The sequence below is a fragment of the Myripristis murdjan genome, chromosome 24 (genome assembly GCF_902150065.1).
Source record: "Myripristis murdjan chromosome 24, fMyrMur1.1, whole genome shotgun sequence".
In the NCBI taxonomy this organism is placed as follows: Eukaryota; Metazoa; Chordata; class Actinopteri; order Holocentriformes; family Holocentridae; genus Myripristis; species Myripristis murdjan.
This window is the reverse complement of record NC_044003.1, coordinates 18,646,916-18,665,152: the sequence shown is the minus strand read 5'-3', so window position 1 is coordinate 18,665,152 and position 18,237 is coordinate 18,646,916. Positions and strand designations below refer to the sequence as shown.

Below are 18,237 nucleotides of genomic sequence, written 5' to 3'. Positions count from 1 at the left end.
GGCAAGTGAATTCAAACTATCTTATTTACTTTAGATCTATTACCATAAAGCCTCTTGCTTAATGGGAAGGAAGGCTGAAGCAACAACTGAAACTTTAGAGTTTTGCCATTTTTGTTAAGCTGCCAGTTTTTAGATCTGAAAATAGACCAGTTGAGCACAGATTTCCTGCCTGACTTGCAACTCATACCCTACATTAACAGTATTTGTCAGCGACTGTTAACATCTCCATGTCAAACAAGCAGCTGGTATTTAATGAAAAATCCAAGGTCTCTACTGCCACCTTCTGGAGAAAAAAAAATCATGAAAACCTTAGAAAGAGACACCAAAAATTCAGAATAGATTTCTTTTTTTATTATTTTTACAAATAACTTATCTGTTACAAAGACAGTTTTCCCAGCTAAAATCAAAAACACTTTAGATATCCAAATTATTTTTTTTTCCATTTAATAAAACATGAATGAACTGCCTCTTCACACCAAGGTGCAGATAAAACTGAAAACTGGTTTCTTTGGGTTGAAAAAGGAGCAGTATGGCATAAGTGCTTACGAGACTACTAATAATTCATCTTCTGCCTTACTTGGTTTTAAAAAATACTACAAGGTTTTTATTTTAAAAATGGCACTTTGATTGGTGACAGCGTAATTTATTGATACAAATACGGTCCTAAGGCACTAATGCAAGGCAGTGTTTCACAAAATGTGGAAAAAAAAAAAAAAAAAAATCACAAAATTACTACTCCACAGTTAAGGTAAATTACTAGCAATAAGTAAACTTTTGAAACATCCTCATCAATAAAAGCTTAAGAGGACAAATTAAGCCGAATAAAAATGAGATTACACAAAGTGGAAAGTTACTTTTTACTTATTCTTGGTTAAAACATTTCTTTTTTGCCTTGACTAATTGTGAGATGGTCTAAAATTCTGATTTGGAGTATATAGGCATGTGACCTATATAAATATTTCTTGATTTCGGACAGGAATACTAACATTCAAACATGTTCCACTTGATCTTTGGTACACTCATGAAAACCCAATTGAGGCTGCAGAGCAACTATCTGAACTATGAAATCCCAATGGAAACAGTTTCCTTTCAAACCAACTGGCTGTTGCAGGGACACTTTGATACTGTTCCTTTATGCAGTCTTACATCCAACCTGTGCCTCTGATTCAATGTAAGATTAAGGGTGTGCTGGAAAATTCACGTCTCTTCTTTGCACTGAGGTGTAGATGTCCCCAAACGTTAAACCTACATTCCAGTTGTCAGATAACACGGCAGTTTGTATTTTGTTTTTTTTGATACCCCCCCACAAAAGAAAAAAAAAAAAAAAAACAGTCCCAAGACCTTTGGCATCCTGAAAAACTCCTCCATCTTTTCACTTTGCTGCGTCTGCAGATCGTACACGGGAAATTCAGCATTTACACAAGCGATGAACAGACTGGGCAGACGTAGCTTTATGATGACTGCAACGGTTTCGTTCTACTGTTCTGCGCCTCTCCTTCTGCAAGGCTTCAACTCTCACAGAAATCAAGTAAAAAGCTTAAAAGGGAACACGGTGCTTATTTGTTTGAAAGAGAGAAACAAAACAAGACAAAAAAGTTAATAAAGTCTATAAAGCTATACTTACAGGAAATACAAGTGATTCATAGTGTGAGGAAGAAGGCTTTTAAGGCACATTCTAACATTATGTACAGTAAAAACCTCAAGGGTAGTTCTTGCCTCCATGTACTGTACACAAAGCATGCAATTTAGTTTCCTTTTTTTTATTAACTCATGACTGAAGAGAGACAGACTGGTAAGGCATACAAAGGGGGGGTGAGGGCGACAAGAGGCAAGTTTTAGTGGCAGTAACACTGCTAGTTCCCCCTTTGACATCCTTTAAAAACAGCAACCAAACTTAAAAGTCCACGAGTAGTCTGTTAGTTTTCCCTTCAGATGGAGAGCAGTGGCCAACCACAGTTCCCATTCCTGATCATGCCACCACAGAAGAAAAAAAATGTATTCAGCAAAGGCACATTGGCACCAATGTTGGCTGCATGTGTGTCTTACGTGTGCGTGGTATCGTGTGTGCATGTGTACATGCATATGAGCGTGTGTGTGTTGGGAGTGCGAGTGTTTTGTGGATGTGTATGCGTGCCATCACACTGCGGGACAACACTCATAATACTGTAAAATGGGAGCAGCGAGGTATCCCCAGGGGGTAACTGTCACCCGTTGAGCAGAAAAGGGGAGGTGACCCCACGCAATCCGAGTCTCTAAGGTGAGGTATCATCCAACTCTGCCAGCCTTAGTACGAAACAACAAGCTGTAAACACTATCCAGTCAAGCCTTCAGTGGACAGCATTCTACAAACCTTAGAGAGGAAAAACAAAACAAAACAAAAAGGAAAAAAAAAAAAAAAAAAAAAAAACAGGCCGCACGATGCACGGTGACTACGCCCCGTCTCGAGTTTTCATACAACTAGAAAAAGAAAAACAAAGGGGCCTTTTCTAATCTAGTCTGGTAGAAGAAAGGCGGTTGGAGAAAGGGGCGGTGTGTCGCAGCCTCTTTGGCTCAGAAATGCCGCGGGAACTCGCACTGTTCACAGCGGTTGAGGGCGGGATGGTTGAGGAAGGTGCAGGCTGTGCAACTCCACTGCGTCCCCTCGTCCTCCTCCTGGTCTGCTACGGGCTTTGCGCTCTTACTGCTCGAGTCTGTGGAGCGAAAGAGAGAGGGAAGTCAGTGCACCGTTCAACACTAGAAGAGTGCTCAATGAATACAACAAGTTCACCAATTAAGTAAGGAGAACAGACACCAAAATGACCCATGTAGCCTTTCTGAATCATTCACTCTGCTGCTTCATGACAACTCTTCAGCAGTATGCTGAGTGATAACAGGCGACTGACATTACAAGTAAGGAGCCTGACCTTTTAGATGTTGGTGGTTTTAAAATCAGATGGCATTTAGATTAAAATGTTTCTTATTTAAGCTCAAAATGCAAAAATTCTTATCATCTGAATCACAGTGATGTAGATGAAGTAGAGAGCAGCATCCCATCCTCTACGCAAAAGAAATCCCACTGTCGTGCATGTTCAGTTCTCTGTCCACAGGAAGTGATAACAGAAAACCTCTCCATCTAGAGAAACCTGTACTCACTAATAATAGCAGTTTTTTTTTTTTTTTTTTTTTTTTTTTTTTAACTTTCTTAGCCCTTTGGTATAAATAATCACAGACTGGACAGGTTAGTAAACATGAGTGTGCTGTGTGCAGTTTACTGTCGTATTATTTGTGGGTACTGAGCCTCAAAATTGTTCAAAAGTTACATCTCCCAGCTATTTGGAGTCATTATTATCTTATGTTGATGTTAGCTGCCTGTCCAACCATATATACAAGTTACTGTCCGGTAATGTTTCACCTGCACACAGGCTTTCATCACCCACCATGTTCACATCCCATGTGTTGGGACTAACTTGCCCTAAACCTACTGCCACGGTGATGAATGGAAAACAATGCGATGCAAATGCAAAGTTTAGAGTCTCTTCTTTAGTACTGAAGTGTGTTTGACTATGTAAGTCTTCTTAATAGTGAGGATCATAGCATCCATCACGGTCCAAACACAGTTAGGCTACACACCTGTGCGTATTTATTACTTCACTGTTTGACGTGGCCCAACGCGTGATGTGATGTGGCATACTAATACTCAAAATACATAATTGAGGAGATCAGACAAGAAATCACAATATCCAACAAGAAACATGAAATGTAGCCCCGGGTACTTGAAACCAGTATATAGTTTAATATGCTGTAGTTTCTGTATATATTGCCGAATTACAAAACAAAACTGCTCATCTTGTCTGCATATCATTTTGCTTACCGTTATAAGGTCTCATTTTCTCAGAGCAAACAAACTGATGGGGAAACATGGAAGATTTTGGTGTCTAAATTCTCATCAATACACATGCACCAAAAAATAAAATGTGTGATAAAGTGAAACAAAAACATACAAGGAGACTTAGCATGTTTTGACTTATGATGCTTTCTTGTCGCTTCCATTTGAATGTGGAGATAACTCAAAAAGGTGTGATCATGATTACACCACAACATGGTTATGTGTATTTCTATTCCTTATCACTTAAATTTAGTCACTTAGGCTCACTGGTGGAAAATCTCCATGCTTTAAGGGTTCTTCAAATACTGATGAGTCAGAGAAATAAGCCTGAATACCAGTGGTTATTATGGATTTCCGGTACAGCTAATGCCCCGGAAACTCCACTAACTCATGGAGTTATGCATCTTATAAAGTACTGAGCGGTGACACAGAGAGCCTTGACTCAGACCTGAAAAACACAAGTCAGCAAACAACTCATCTGAGATTCATTTCTTGTGACATTTTTTCAGAAAAGGTGCATGGCTGATGGACACATGAGGGATGAAGGATAAGAAAGGACAGAGTTACACACCGGATGGGACAGCAGGGGAAGGACCAGAGGAGGGCTCCATCATGAGCTCAGAGGTCACATTATATCTACATCCTCTCTTATCTGACCCTGGGCCCGATGGAGCCAGGGAGGGAGCGAGGGAGTGATGGAAGGATGGATGGAGAAAGATTACAGTGCATGGGACAAAGAAGAAAAGTGAAGAAGTGAAGGAAACAGTAGTTATAAGCAGGATCAGACTGACATTCTGGGCTCCTATTGGTGTGGCTATCAGCTAGTCACTGTTGTCCATCTTCAGTTTTACAGAAGTTTCTTCAGATCACAGCTAAATCAAAGCAGTCTGTTATCTTTCTGGTATATTTTCATTCATTTATTTATTTATACATTTATTTGTTTGTTTGTTGGGAGGGCTGCTGTGTTGCATGAAAAAAAATTAACAATACTGAATATCAGCATAAAATTGGCTATCAGTGAGTTCATTCTATAAATAATATTGATATCGGCCCTCGAAAACCCATATAGGTTGAACCCTAGTTATAAAATGTGAGGCAGCAGATGAGAAATGTGAATGGAACAGTGGAGGTTAGGTGTGTTTTCAAATGCTTAGACACAGAGAGCACAGTGTGGAAACATGAGCACAAGCATAAATTGTAGGGAAATAGCAAGAGCAAATGAGACTGCAAGTGAGTAAATCTCACAAGAGTGTAACGAGAAGGGAAATGGAGGGGTGGGCGGGTGGGGTGGTGGATACTAGAACCAAGGATGCCCAGTGATGACCATGCAACCTTTTCTAAACTTACCAACAGATAAAGTACCTTTGGGTTTGGGTGGGACAGGACCTAGGAATCCAATGTTGTCGTAAAAGTTATGGATTGCACTGGGATTAAAGTGTGGTCCTATAAACAGATAGAAAAAGAGCAAAATTTGTTTTCAGTTCAATAGTGCATTTACAAATTAATTTCTAACATTACTACAGTGCTATACTGCTACAGTATGCTACACTAAGTTTTTGCTGCAAGTCTTTATCAATTACTCTTGTAAATATATTGTCAATAAATACATGCACTCAAAATGATGCAAAAATGTGCAGGACTGTGGAAAAGCAGTCAATAGTCTTCACTTGAAATAACAACGTACATAGCACTTTGCCAACAGTGTTTTCAAATTGCTTCATAAAGATTTCCATCTCATTTTAGACAATCTATCAAAGTTCACAGAGGTGAAATTGTAGATACAAATAAGTAGGACAGGCAGCTAACACGAACTGTGAGTACTCTTTTAAATACCGTGATATTACAAAATTAACAACAAATGGTGGTGCTTCTTAAATACTCTTAGGTGGCAAAATGATAACAGTTTAACAAACTTGATGGTCAACACATCTTTATAAAATGGATATATAGACATTTCTGCTTAGATGAGGCCACTGGCTCTACTCCAACACCCTCAGTACTTTCTCACTGCATAAACACTAAATACATAAATAATAAAAAGGAGTACACACCTCAGTGTATTAACATAGTTATTCCAAATGTGGCTTAGCATCCTGTTTGGCAATAATCTAGCCTCTCAATCTGTTTTGGGATTTAAATGCCAGGTATAAAGAGGGTCATGGCTTTCCTGAGAGTTACTAGGCATTTCGAGTCACCTCTTTCCTTCCTTCACCTGTGTAAACTGCTCAAGCTGGAGGCTAGATCTCTGTCAGTAGTGGAGTGCTGCCAGGGGGCCAATAAATCCCTTGTTACCAACCAGCAACAGGATGCAATTCAGGAAACAACTGGTAGTTAACATTACAATGGCAGCACCTTGACTGCGCGTGCCGAGGGGATGTGACTGGGCCTGGCCGACCTGCTGCAACTGGAGGCCATGGATCACATTTTACCAGCTCATTCTCGAGCTGTGATTTTATCCATTATAAAGTGTAGGTGTGCACATAAATGAGATTAGGACTTCAAAAACTGCGCGGGAAACATTCTATGTGAATACAGAAACCTTCACAACACTGTGCAGCATTCATATCTAACAACACACACACACAGTTCAACTGCATAGAGCAATAAGCTTCAGCTCCTACCTTTGGTTTGAAGGAGATCAATTTCTTTGGTTAGGCAGTCAATGTCAATCTGCAGTTTCCTGTTTTTGCATCTCAACTGCTGCATTTCCTCAATCTGACAGAGAATGAAACAGGATCAAATTAGCCATCAGTTGACTGTCTGTTGCAAACAGAGCAGACACAGTGAGACCTCTGCCGCTGCCGCGAGGCTGGACAACCTGCTTCCAAGTCGGTGGAGCAGATCTGAGCCAAGGAGGCTGGCCATGTCATGAGGAGAGCTGACCCACAGAGCTGGCTCGCCTCAGTAAATAACACTGAACCAAGGATCTACTTAGCTCAGCAACACTAGCCAATTAACCTTCCGCTGCCGCTTTTCAGCCTATGTTGACTCAAACTCTAATAGCTGGCAAAACCAGCTGATTCAACAAAAAGCTGAGAATGCCACTTCATCTGAGCCTGGTAGGTTTCAACAAACTTGCAGCTGAAAACTTAACAAAAACATGAAGTGGTGTGGAAAGAAAATTAAAAAGGTGTGTGTATTTTCTTCTTTTCCAATCTCTCTTCAAATTGCCCCTTCACAGTTGAAGTTGCTTCTCTGGAATTAGCTGAAAATCTGCTGCACAGCTCCAAAATAAATTGCAAATTGTATTTGACAGAAATTGTGCAGTCTTGTCAGGGGAGTGTGGTGAGTATGAAAATATGTAACGTTTATCACCAAATCATAAACAGACCCTATAATCAATGCAGATTCATAGTCAAGGAGCACTGATGTACCATGAGCGAGAAGAAACTATGGCTGAGTGACCCAGATAATATTGTTTTGTCTGATGAATGCTGTGCTTTTTGAAAAGTAACTTTGCCTGTTTGCAGTTATTGGTAACTTCACTCAGGACTCTTAGTCGCACCCAGAGCTAAAGGTTAACTGTTGATAAACTCACCCTGATGTTTGCCTGCTAAAAATGTTAATGTTCTGCCAGTGGAAGATGTACGCCAGACATTTTCCATTTCAAATGCCTCTCGTTTTCCTAGGTTTTGGCTGGTGTCCACAATTATGTACACTGATAGTTACTAAGCAATATGATTAACATGGCAGTATCATATAATAGATGATTATTGTTCACAATAAATATCACTATTTTTTAATTATTGTGCAGCAACAACATAAAACCTATTTCCATATGTGTCCGAATTTCGTTCGTACAATTCACAATATTTTCAAGCCAGGAAATCCTATTCATTTTCCATTTGTCCACCCAAGTCTGCCCAGATCTATATAGGAAATAGGTCAGTCAAGTCAAATAAAAATAAGAGAGAATTCTATTTTAACTGGACAATCAGTTCATATTTTCACACCAATATTATTTCCTATTCAAACCCTGCCAGAAATTCATACTGATGACATCATCAGTGAGGATGTGCTGTGAGAAGGAAGCTCACCGAAGGAATTTGAGAGGCAGAGTTGGATCTCTCTAGCCGCCTCCTGGTCAGGTCATTCTCCATCTCATTGACTTCCTCTTTTAGCTTCTCCAGCTTCTTCTTCTTCAGCTCCAGCTCATGCCACAGCCTCTCCATGCGGGCCTTCTGATGGACCAATAAGGCTGGAGGGGGGAAAAAAAAGACACAGAAGCGCACACACACACATACACACAGACACATACAAACACACATTGCTGTCAGCCATTATTTCCTCTCTATGTGATCGTCATTAAATCCAAAGATCTGGAGTGGGACAAGAATTCAAACAGCTGTAGTGCTACAAACTTCACTGAAACTAAAACACATGATCAAAAAAGGGAACAAAAACAGTCTGCCAACAATTCCTACAAAAATAAATCAGCAAATAAACACAGACAAACAAAAAGAGTGAAGCACAGGGAAGCAGGCAGCAGTTGAACCAGTTTTGAGTGCAATCCCCTGTGAATAAAGGCAACCGTGTGTAGAGAAAGAATGGGGAACTATATCAGGCTGGTGCAGATTCCTCACTGTTGTTTATGTGTCTTCATCTCATCACCTGGTGCAGTAACACAGAGGAGCTCACATTGATTCTGGGAACAGACTGCTCGAGGCAAATTCTGCTGAGGTTAGGGACAGCACGTAGCCATACGGATGATCTGCTCAAGTCTCTGCAGTATCTGTTTCCCGTAATTTAATGTGATTCCTGCATCTGTTGACAGGTTGTAACACCTCCTACGCAGATACTCGATAATCAACAAAAACACCACCCTTACACACTGAAACACATGCCACATGAGGCTTGGCAGCCTAGTGGTTAGAGGGTCTGTCCCATAACAAAAAGATCACATGTTTGCTCTCCACAGCAGCCACTGTGTCCTGTTGAAGTGTCCTTGAGCAAGACAACCCAGACTGCTCACCCACTGTATGTCATGCTTTGTGAGAGCATGAGCGAAATGCTTAAAATGTAAACTCACCCACCTAACCACAATCTCTCCCTTCTAGCCTTGCCTGCAGGATCATGCAACAAAGAAAGACTAAATACAGAAAGAAATGCAACAAATTAAAAATTTTGCAAATGGCACCAAAATAAAATATCCATTCTAGTTAACCAATAGATGTACTTACCCTAGCCCTGTATTTTACCATAATCACCATGTATAATTTATAAACATTATGTTACCTTGCTCGTTTGTTTTTAAATTGAGACATGTTGTCAATACATTTGGTAGGTCTGCCATAGCAATGTAATTAAGCAAGTTAAGTCCTGAGAGGCCATGCTTTACAATGATTTTACAACAGCTGAGAGGTGTAATGACACAGACGAGTTATTTGGAACACAGGTCGAGGTACAGGAAAGGTCATAGGGTCATCAAAATTTCCAGGTTTTGTCCTCTGCCATGCCATTTGGTGACAACATTCATGTTGGCTAATTGACCAAACTGATGGACCTAACTGCTGACTGATCAACACAATGACATATAGGCACCTGCATCCCAGCAGAGCAAAGATTAATGCATTATTTTTAATCAGTAATGTAATACTCAATTCTTATTTTGCTTATTTATTTTGATTAGACCGATACAACCAGCTCTATACATGACCCTGTTCATTACATGACTACTTACAGAGCCAAAGACATAAGTCTTTTAAACATAAAATGCTGTAATTTAAAAAATAATCTCAAAAATAAGATGAAGTACTTCAAACTTTTGCCAAAAAAATATGGCCTTTTGGATTAAGTGTCCCAGGTTGTTTTCATTAGAAACAAACAACTTCCTGGTAACTGGATGTGAAACTGTGGTCTGTTGCTCAGAAGCAGCAGACCTCATAATACCTTCTGTGACCAATAAGGCTAAATGCGCTTACTAAACTTGTCTGAAATCGAACTGTTGAGGGTCAGCAGCAGCAGTCCCAGTAAGAAGCCCCTCATGGTGGTAGTTACTGCAGTGTGAGGGCCACAGCCAGTGACTCACATGTAATACAGTAAAAAGCCCAAAAAAGGAAACACCACTGCACTCCAACACATTTGACTCACACTACAGAATATGCCAGTCTCAGGAGCCATCGGTGCAAACACAGCAGTTAATGGGGAGGACTCATGCAGTCGTCATCACACCGTCCCTCCCTGAACGAGTCACCTTTGCTTTTATCCATCTCACAGCATAGTACTGACATTGCAGTGTTTCAACAATAACTAAGATTAGTGACAGCAACTATACACAGTTTGGCCAAAGAAATGCATTAAAGGCAATATGAAGACATCCCCTTTTAAAATCACAAAGCATACTTTATAAAACTTAAAATTACTTTCTTGGCAGTATGAAGTGGAAAAACCATTTAGGATTACTGCTGGTAGACAAAAAAAATGTATACTTTTATTTATTGATACAATGTCTCAATAAAAAAAAGGTCTTGGAGCCTCTTAAGCCATTGTGCTGTACAGGAAACATGCTCTTTAGCCACTTGATTTCTGCTAAACATCTAATAAATTGTGGAACAAACAGCATGCACCAGACATTGGATGCCTATTTGACAGGGAATCCACACTCTAAACAATTTTGTGGAACTGTCATCGAACAAAATAATTTTTGGCATTTTTTGTTTTGTAAGATACAAATTCTTGTCTGTTTTAATGGTTTCATTCATAAAAATTTTAGAATTAAAAACCTTATTTTCTAAAAAGGCATGCATGGCATTTCTGGATTGAAACGCTATTTGTATATTGCAGCTCATCTATGTTTAGGTCTCCTCTCTAAATGCATACCTAACAGTATCTCTCCTGTCTTGTATTTTAAGATCCTGTCCCTCCTTGTACTGTGTGTGTCAGTTAATATGAGCAGCGCTTTTCCATGGCAGAGTGTCTCTGCACACTTAAACAAGTCAAATTACTTGTGCATTTGTGATTTGTTTCCTGGAAAAAATGTTTATCGTTATGATTAAAGTAACTGATATTTAGCAGTGCTTACCTTGTGTGTACGCTGCATCGTCTGAGCCCATGCTGAGTCTGCGAGGCTCGCTCGGCCTCTCCCTGTGTGCTGACAGTGGGTCTGAAAGATGAAGTGGGTCTGGCTCCACAAAGTGGTGGTCCGCGGGGAGACTGAGGAGGTTGGTGGGCTCAAAAGTGGGGGACACAACTCCAGGGGACACAGCCGGAGGCTTGTTGGGGGACACGGTTATTTTAAAAGTGTACTTGGTGTTGGGCTGAGTAACCACCACCCGAGGCGAAGAGGCCGTGCCTCCCCCTCCCACTGAGGCACGGGACTTAGGTGGATGGTGGTGGATGTAGGCAGGACCCATGCTCACCTGGCCACCCATGTTCCTGGCCCCTGAAGGCCCCTGCAAGGGAGGATTGGCTGAGATGTAGACCGTGGGAGGGTTTCTCCCCCCACTGTCATCACTGGAGGCGTTAGCAGAAATGTAAAACTTGGGCTGGGAGCGGGAGCCGGCTGAGGCCATGACAGCCTCCTCAGAGGGAGTGGTAGCAGCAGTGGGCGGGCTGGCAGAGATGTAAACAGTGGGCTGGCTGCGGCTCAGACCCGGGCCTCCGATGGAGAGAGGGGTGGTGGGGCCAGTAGCCACCCCAGTAGAGGATGAGGAGGAGGGACAGGAGGAGGAGGTGGAGGAGGAGGAGCGGGGCCCGCTGCTTGTTCGCAGCACGGCTGTTGTGGTTGTGGAGTTGCTCCTCTGAGGAGATTCAAGTTTGATCTCTATCTGGTTCTTTCGTGGGCCGGTGGAGATGTTCTGGATGTTGTACTGGCTGAAGGTAGACAGGGAGGTGGGCATAACAGAGGAGCATGAGGAGGAGGAAGAAGAGCAGGAGGAGACACCAGAGGAGGAGGCCTGGCTTCCAGCGGGAGCCTGGAGAATAGAGGGGGCTTGGGGGGTTGTAGGTGAGCTGATTGGCATGTAGACGTGGGAGGTCTGGTGGCCCTGGGCCTGGTGTTGTGAGGTATGTGATGAGGCGTGCTGGGGGCCTGACCAGGAACCAGGCAAGGAGGAGGGGTGCGAGATCTGGTAGATCTGCTGCTGGGGCTGGGAGGTGGGGCTGTACTGGGCCCTGCCCCCCTGCTGCTGGTTCTGCCGGGTCGTACCGGGCTGGCTGACATAGGGTCTGATGTAGATTGAGTTACCCTGTGGACTGCTCAGACCCGACTGTGGCCCGCCATGTATGTGCAAAGAAGTAGGGGTGTTGCGGCCTGTCTGGATATTGGGGGCCAGCGTTACGGTAATAGGGTTGAAACGCGGTGTCTGCTGGGCGCCCATGGTCGATCCTTTGACACCCAGCGGATACAGTCCCAGGTGCCGGGGAGGCTGCGGTTTGCTTGTGGGCTCCATCACACCAAAAACATTGAGACTGGCGGGCACCTGCACTGGAGCTGACTGGGGCTCCTGCTGAAAGAAGTCACTGTTGGGGGCCTGGCCTGTCTGGAGGGGCCCGTCGCTCAGACTATGGGCCAAAGTCCTGCTGCCGTTCATCCTCAGGCCGTCCCGCACCGGGGCCACATGCACATTCTGAGACTGAAGGCCCAGGTTCAGCTGGGTCATGTGATTACGGAGCCTGGTAAAACTGGGGTCGTCAGAGAAGCTGAGGTTTCCTCCTTCACTGTACAAGTAGCCCGGACTGACCTGGGACAAGTATTTACAGCAGGCGTCTAAATTGTTGTTGTTCTGAAGAAGAAGCAGAGAGAGAGACGGATTAAAATCTGTATGCAAGAAAAAGATGTGCAAGATACAAGGCAAATATTTAAAAATCATTTACACATCAAATACTGCATGGTAAGATGGTGACTGTATCATGCTTTTTTGTTGATGGATAGTGAAACAGAAGAAGTCAAAGATGCTATTATAGTTTTTATGGTATTATAGCCCTCCTCCCCCACCTGCCATTTTTAAATATAGCACCCTCAGTCATAAAATCTGTCTTTGTAGTAAATAATGCATGTCTTCACATCCTATGAACAGCATGAATACAGTTTTATTGACATATCATTATGGTTTGGGCGACTGGAGAGGCCAGCTTCATTTATGGCATTACCATAAAAATGCTATGCTAGCCAGCAAGGCTTTAGAGGAGTCAAAACAGAGGAACATGGAAGGAGAGACACTGAACCAAAACAGGGATGAAATGGATAAAACACAGCTGAATTACTGTCAAATTACCACCAAAATATCATGAAATCACCATCAATGGAAGACATGAAAAAAAAATCATGTCCTCTGTTTCACATGATCATTTTACAGTAACAAGAACATTGTGCAGGCATGCTTATTTGATCAATGAAATGTGCCAATGTTTTGCTTTACAAAGACACTTTGCAGCCCTTTTGATCTTTGCCAGGAATTAAGGTTTCCATTCTGCTTACTTGCAAAACACACTGTGAAACAACACCCTCTGGGACTTCAGGGAACTTCTGGCGCAGGTCATGCAAAACCTGAATGTCAATCTGGTGGCTTCCCTGTGCCATTCGTATATTGCCAGGTCAGGACTACTTGGTCTGGTCAGCACACTGAGGCATCAATGATGGCAGAAATCCGCTGTCATCTTGAACATTTTCTGGATTCAAAGAAAGGACAGCAATGAATGAAAATTGAACATGTTTCCCTAATATAAACAAAAACATTAAAGCTGAAGACACACATAGTGAATCCAAACTTTGTTTGCAATCCATACCCAGAGAAGAGACTTTGCATACTCTTATGAGCCGGAGCTAGAGAAGTCTGTGTTTTGTGAGAAGTTAGTTGACAAAGTATGCATGTCCTAGTGGCAAGGAGGGAGGATATGGTGGTCTATTGCAACTCCACACTGTAAAGCAGACATTTGAGGTTGTCTATTTCATTATGCCCCGGAGCTTTCAAAACAAAATTTCAGAGATCCTTGTTGAGAATGGAGGGCATTCATTTCAGAAGCCCTCCTCCCCACAAAGCTCCTAATAAAAGAGTAGCAGAGGGAGGAAACCACCTCTCCATGACTATTGAAGAAGCAAAGCCTTTCCAACCGATCTTAAGGTCAACATTCAGTTATTAAGGCCAGAACAGAACTCAACAGTAGTCGAGAAAGGAAGCAAATCTGCACATAATCGTTGGTTAAGCTCAGAGGTAAGGCAGCTCTAATGGATTTGCAGGACTGAAAATCAGACAAATGTCTAGTTATCTGGATTTAATGACACATTTTGTTTGTGCTGATGCACACTGCGGAGCTGGTGACCTGAATGACAAGCCCTCTTTTTTTAAGGTTATCACATACTTCTCATGAGGACCCAGGAGAAACCTTTTACAAAGTGATTCATGTCAATGGATTGAGCTGAACCAGCCTTGCACTGAAATTTAATAAATGAGCTCTTGTAAACAGATTGTGGGTCAATATGTAAGCTATATATGAGCTCAGAATGTGTTCTGAGGGATATTTATGTCTATAGTTTGCAAATTTGTATTTTTTTGTATCAACTATGTATCAACTATATGTTTATCATATACCTGCTTCAGTCTTCCCTGGCTTACAGTATTCAACAGACCATAATTAATATTGACACATGGATAACAGTTATACCAGCAGGCACCGCAGCTAATCTGCAGATCGGACGGACCGGTTCATAACAATTAACAGTCTGATTAATAGCAGATGGGTTGCAGTTAGGCGAAATAATATATCATTACTGAGGAAAATAATCACATTAATCACATTCCCTAAAATGTGAACACAAAGAAATCACCTGTAGAAGTGTCGCTACTCGACATAATTTAAAAAGAAAGACAGGCAAAAGCCCGCAACTGGTCATTAGCATGGTACCACACCTTCATTTTTATATGTAAGCAAAGCTTTTTTGGTGAGGTGTAGCAGTGGAAAGAGCTGCTCAGACACTGAAAAGAAGAGATACACAGACCCTGATGGTAAAAAAGGAGCAAAAAACAATAATATTAATGATTATAATAACTTGCCTAATGCTGAAAGCAGATTTTCCAATTTTGAGTATGTATGTTACTGATGCACGTATTTGGAGAGGTTTTATCAATCTTGTATACAGTCTGCATATGCAGAGATTCCTATTAATGTGTTAAAATATATACTGCTACAGAAACATGTTGCTGAGAGGGAAAAAAGGGGAAAAAAATGTTACACTACAGTTTTTTCAAAACTATGCTGTTGTGTACCACCAGCGCATCAGCACATACGCAACAAAATAAAAAGCTGGTCAGTGTGTAGATGTCCAGAACTGATCTAAACAAATCTTTCTTACTGCACCTTTTTTGTTTTGATCCAAAGAGAGGTATTACCCTCTGTCAATAACAAGCTGTATCGAAAGTAAAACACAGAATTGTGCATACACACTGTTTGTGAACGAGGCCCAATGTTTTTAATAATCACAATAAGGTTCAACAATTTTCCATGTGTGCCAAAAGTGTCTAGCAAGAAAATTAAGTGGCAGTGGCTTTTGGATATTTGAATGTAATGCTTCGTTGACTAAAAACATTTAACTTCCTCTTATATGCATAAGCTACACACAGTCCTACCGCAGAGCTGGCCAAAACCACCACAAAATTCTACTACTGTCCACTGTATAACTTGACTGGAGGATGTGAGGGTCTTCCACACAGATTTTCCCAGCCAGCCCAGGGAGTCAATCTGGTAATGTTCCAGCAACAAGCCCACTTCTCTAACAAACAGTCTACTACTTCTGGGGACCAGTGACACAGACAAAAAACTGTGGAACAGAACAGTCATGAGAACCTTGCAGTGCAAGTGCATGACAGCCATCTTGTACGTTATCCCCCTCTTTTCTTCTAACCGCACTCTTTCAAAACTTCTTCCTGTGGAAGGCTCAAATATGCCATTCAAAACATTGTGACAGAACGAGCACACCCTGTTCTGTTCTGCTTTTACAACCTAAGGTGAGGCCCTATGCTGTTCACCGCAATGCAATTCAAATAGAGGACTATCAAGTAAGAGGACTATCCTGTTTCTTTTTGGTCAGAAGTCTCTTGACAGAAACCCTAATGCATCAGAAAGTAAATTTCGAAGCCTGACATACTCCAGAATCAGATTTACTGACATTTAAACACAAAGCATTATTCCCTGATAAGGGGAAGTCAGGAGCATGTTTCAGAACACATTGATCTCTTCTTCTCTGCTGACGGAAAGACGTAGCAGTTAGTGTACGCAGCTGTGCTGCTGCCTTATCGAAGCCATGAGCATGTGTAATGTCATAACTGAGGAGTCGTAAATCTGTTTCACAAAGCATCCGTCTGCAGCTGATAACAGGGGGAGGAGCTACATGGCTACTGTCAATAGTTGAGAGCCAGCTGCAGGGAGGAGCCAACCTCCAAAACAAGACCTGAAGTACATCTGTGTAGGAGCAGTTCAACCTTGGTAAGCGGGATGGAAGAGCCATGGTGTGTGACCAAGGTTGATATCACTCACTCTCAGTCTAAAATGACATTTATTTTCACAAAGTAATAACACTGTCATGAAATTCTGCTAAATTCTCATGTTTCTGAAAGTTCCCATTTTTTAAAGCTTTGTCTAATAAGCTTTGCTAGAAATACACAACTATGAAAACATTTGAACAATAAAAACTGACATTTAGGTATTAGACCAGGCTCTAAAAATCATCAGTCAATGGTTTCCTTTGTCTTTTGCAATATAAGGAAATGGAAAGTTTTGCAATCATGCCACCAGACTGTGGAATTCATTTTGTGTGTGTCAAAAAAGGAGCGTGAATGCAGCATGGAGAGCCTCTAAATGCAAACCAGAGGAAAACAGTTTGCCATATCTCAGATTACATGTTTAGAGCAAACCTTACCGCCTCCAGTGAAGCATTTTCCAATTCCTCCAGCAGATGAAGCTAATAAGGTCTGTGGAAAGCCTTTTAAATATCAAAACACCACACACCAATTCTGGTGCTTAAAACGTTATCGGCCAATATCTCCCTGTGTAATCTACAGACAGAGAGGAGACACCACTTTGTACAGAGCCAAGGGAACAAAAGTCCACCATTCAAGCTGGGCAGTACAACTGCTGTGGGAAAGGAAATTCACTACTTGGCAAGTGACCCAGTTACAGGTCAACAAAGTGGTTAGATTGTTTCCCGGCTTCAAAAACAAAAAGGTCCACACCTCTTCACTGTATATAATTAAAGGCTAGGAGAACGGCCAAGGTTTTGGCACAGATCCGCCCCTCAGTCACTCCTGCAGCCTGCTCATGTGTGGGGGTGGCTCACAGGGGGCAGATTACGCCAAGCCATCCCTGGAGGCGCTGGTGGAATGGGCCCCGAGGCAGAGCTGCGGTGCCAGCAGAGATAGAGACAAAGCTCCCATTGCTGAGGCTGTTATTCGCCGTGCCAAAGCATTGACCCACAGCCTCACACTAATTTCTGGAGGTAGCAGGCCTGCCATGCCCGTCAATGGACTCATTCACTCTGCCGGAGTGAATGCACCTAAAAATGTCCAAATCAATTAAGGCCCAAATAAAATGTGGACAAATAATTAACAGGAGCACAAGGCAGAACAATTACCCTAACATCTGACACTGTGCTGGTGCGATAATCAATATAAAATGTAGTTACCACAAACAAAGAGGCTACACATTACTGGGAACAAAGAAACAACAAAATGTCATGCCATTCCATCTTCAGCTTGTGAGGACTGGATGCTCTGAACGTGAGTGTTTTGGGCCCATGCTGATTGCTAAACCAAATTCTCCCAAAGAGTGTGTCTGCTAGGCAAGCTGTAGTTTGAATATTTAAAAAAAACAAAACAAAACAAAACAAAAAAAAACCCCACTGGAAACAATAAGGATCCCATCTAAACTTCAATCAGAAATTTCCTCTACAGTTTTAAGGAGCAGCCCAGCGGCATCACATGGAATTTCTAACTACTGTCTCTTGCTCCAGCAAAATTTAAACAAATAAAGGAACTAATTGGCAATGGACACTGTTGAGGTCTGCTGGCAGGCGCCCCAGTCTTCCAAAGGACCAGCACACATGCTTATGTGTGTGTGCAGTCCACACAGACACAGGCACTTAAGCGCACTCACAAAATTTTTTTTACAGAGCACACACATAAGCTACTGTTCAAAGTGTTCAAACATAAGACCAATATCCAGTCCGGTGCATCAGGTACAGTCAAAAATAAAGAGAAATGCAGCGCCTGAGTGAGGAATTTACACAAAAGCAGAGTTAATAAGAGCCAATTCAAAATATCCAAGGGACTTTTACACCGAGGAACGCAAAGAATCCAACTGAGAAGAAACAAGAAGATTCAAGCAGATCACATATTTATAATCGAGTCTTATTTTGTTGGACTGTACCTCAGACTGCATTC

The 18,237-nt window shown here is 41.9% G+C and overlaps 1 protein-coding gene across 3 annotated transcripts in view; it reads right to left on the bottom strand.

Annotated features, from left to right (window-relative positions):
- Positions 1-329: 329 nt before the first annotated feature.
- The window catches only part of tab2 (TGF-beta activated kinase 1 (MAP3K7) binding protein 2), a 45,589-nt gene continuing 27,681 nt past the window's right edge, over positions 330-18,237 (bottom strand). The window contains exons 2-8 of one of the 3 annotated variants that reach the window (XM_030047655.1): positions 13,284-13,474; positions 10,887-12,588; positions 8,899-8,928; positions 7,903-8,063; positions 6,487-6,580; positions 5,213-5,308; positions 330-2,690 (exon numbers count right to left, since the gene is read on the bottom strand). In XM_030047655.1, coding sequence (XP_029903515.1) covers positions 2,551-2,690; positions 5,213-5,308; positions 6,487-6,580; positions 7,903-8,063; positions 8,899-8,928; positions 10,887-12,588; positions 13,284-13,385 — 2,325 coding nt within the window. In that variant the 5' untranslated portion in view covers positions 13,386-13,474 and the 3' untranslated portion in view covers positions 330-2,550. The remainder of the gene's footprint in view (positions 2,691-5,212; positions 5,309-6,486; positions 6,581-7,902; positions 8,064-8,898; positions 8,929-10,886; positions 12,589-13,283; positions 13,475-18,237) is intronic. The other 2 variants (XM_030047656.1, XM_030047657.1) reach the window with 2 other exon arrangements.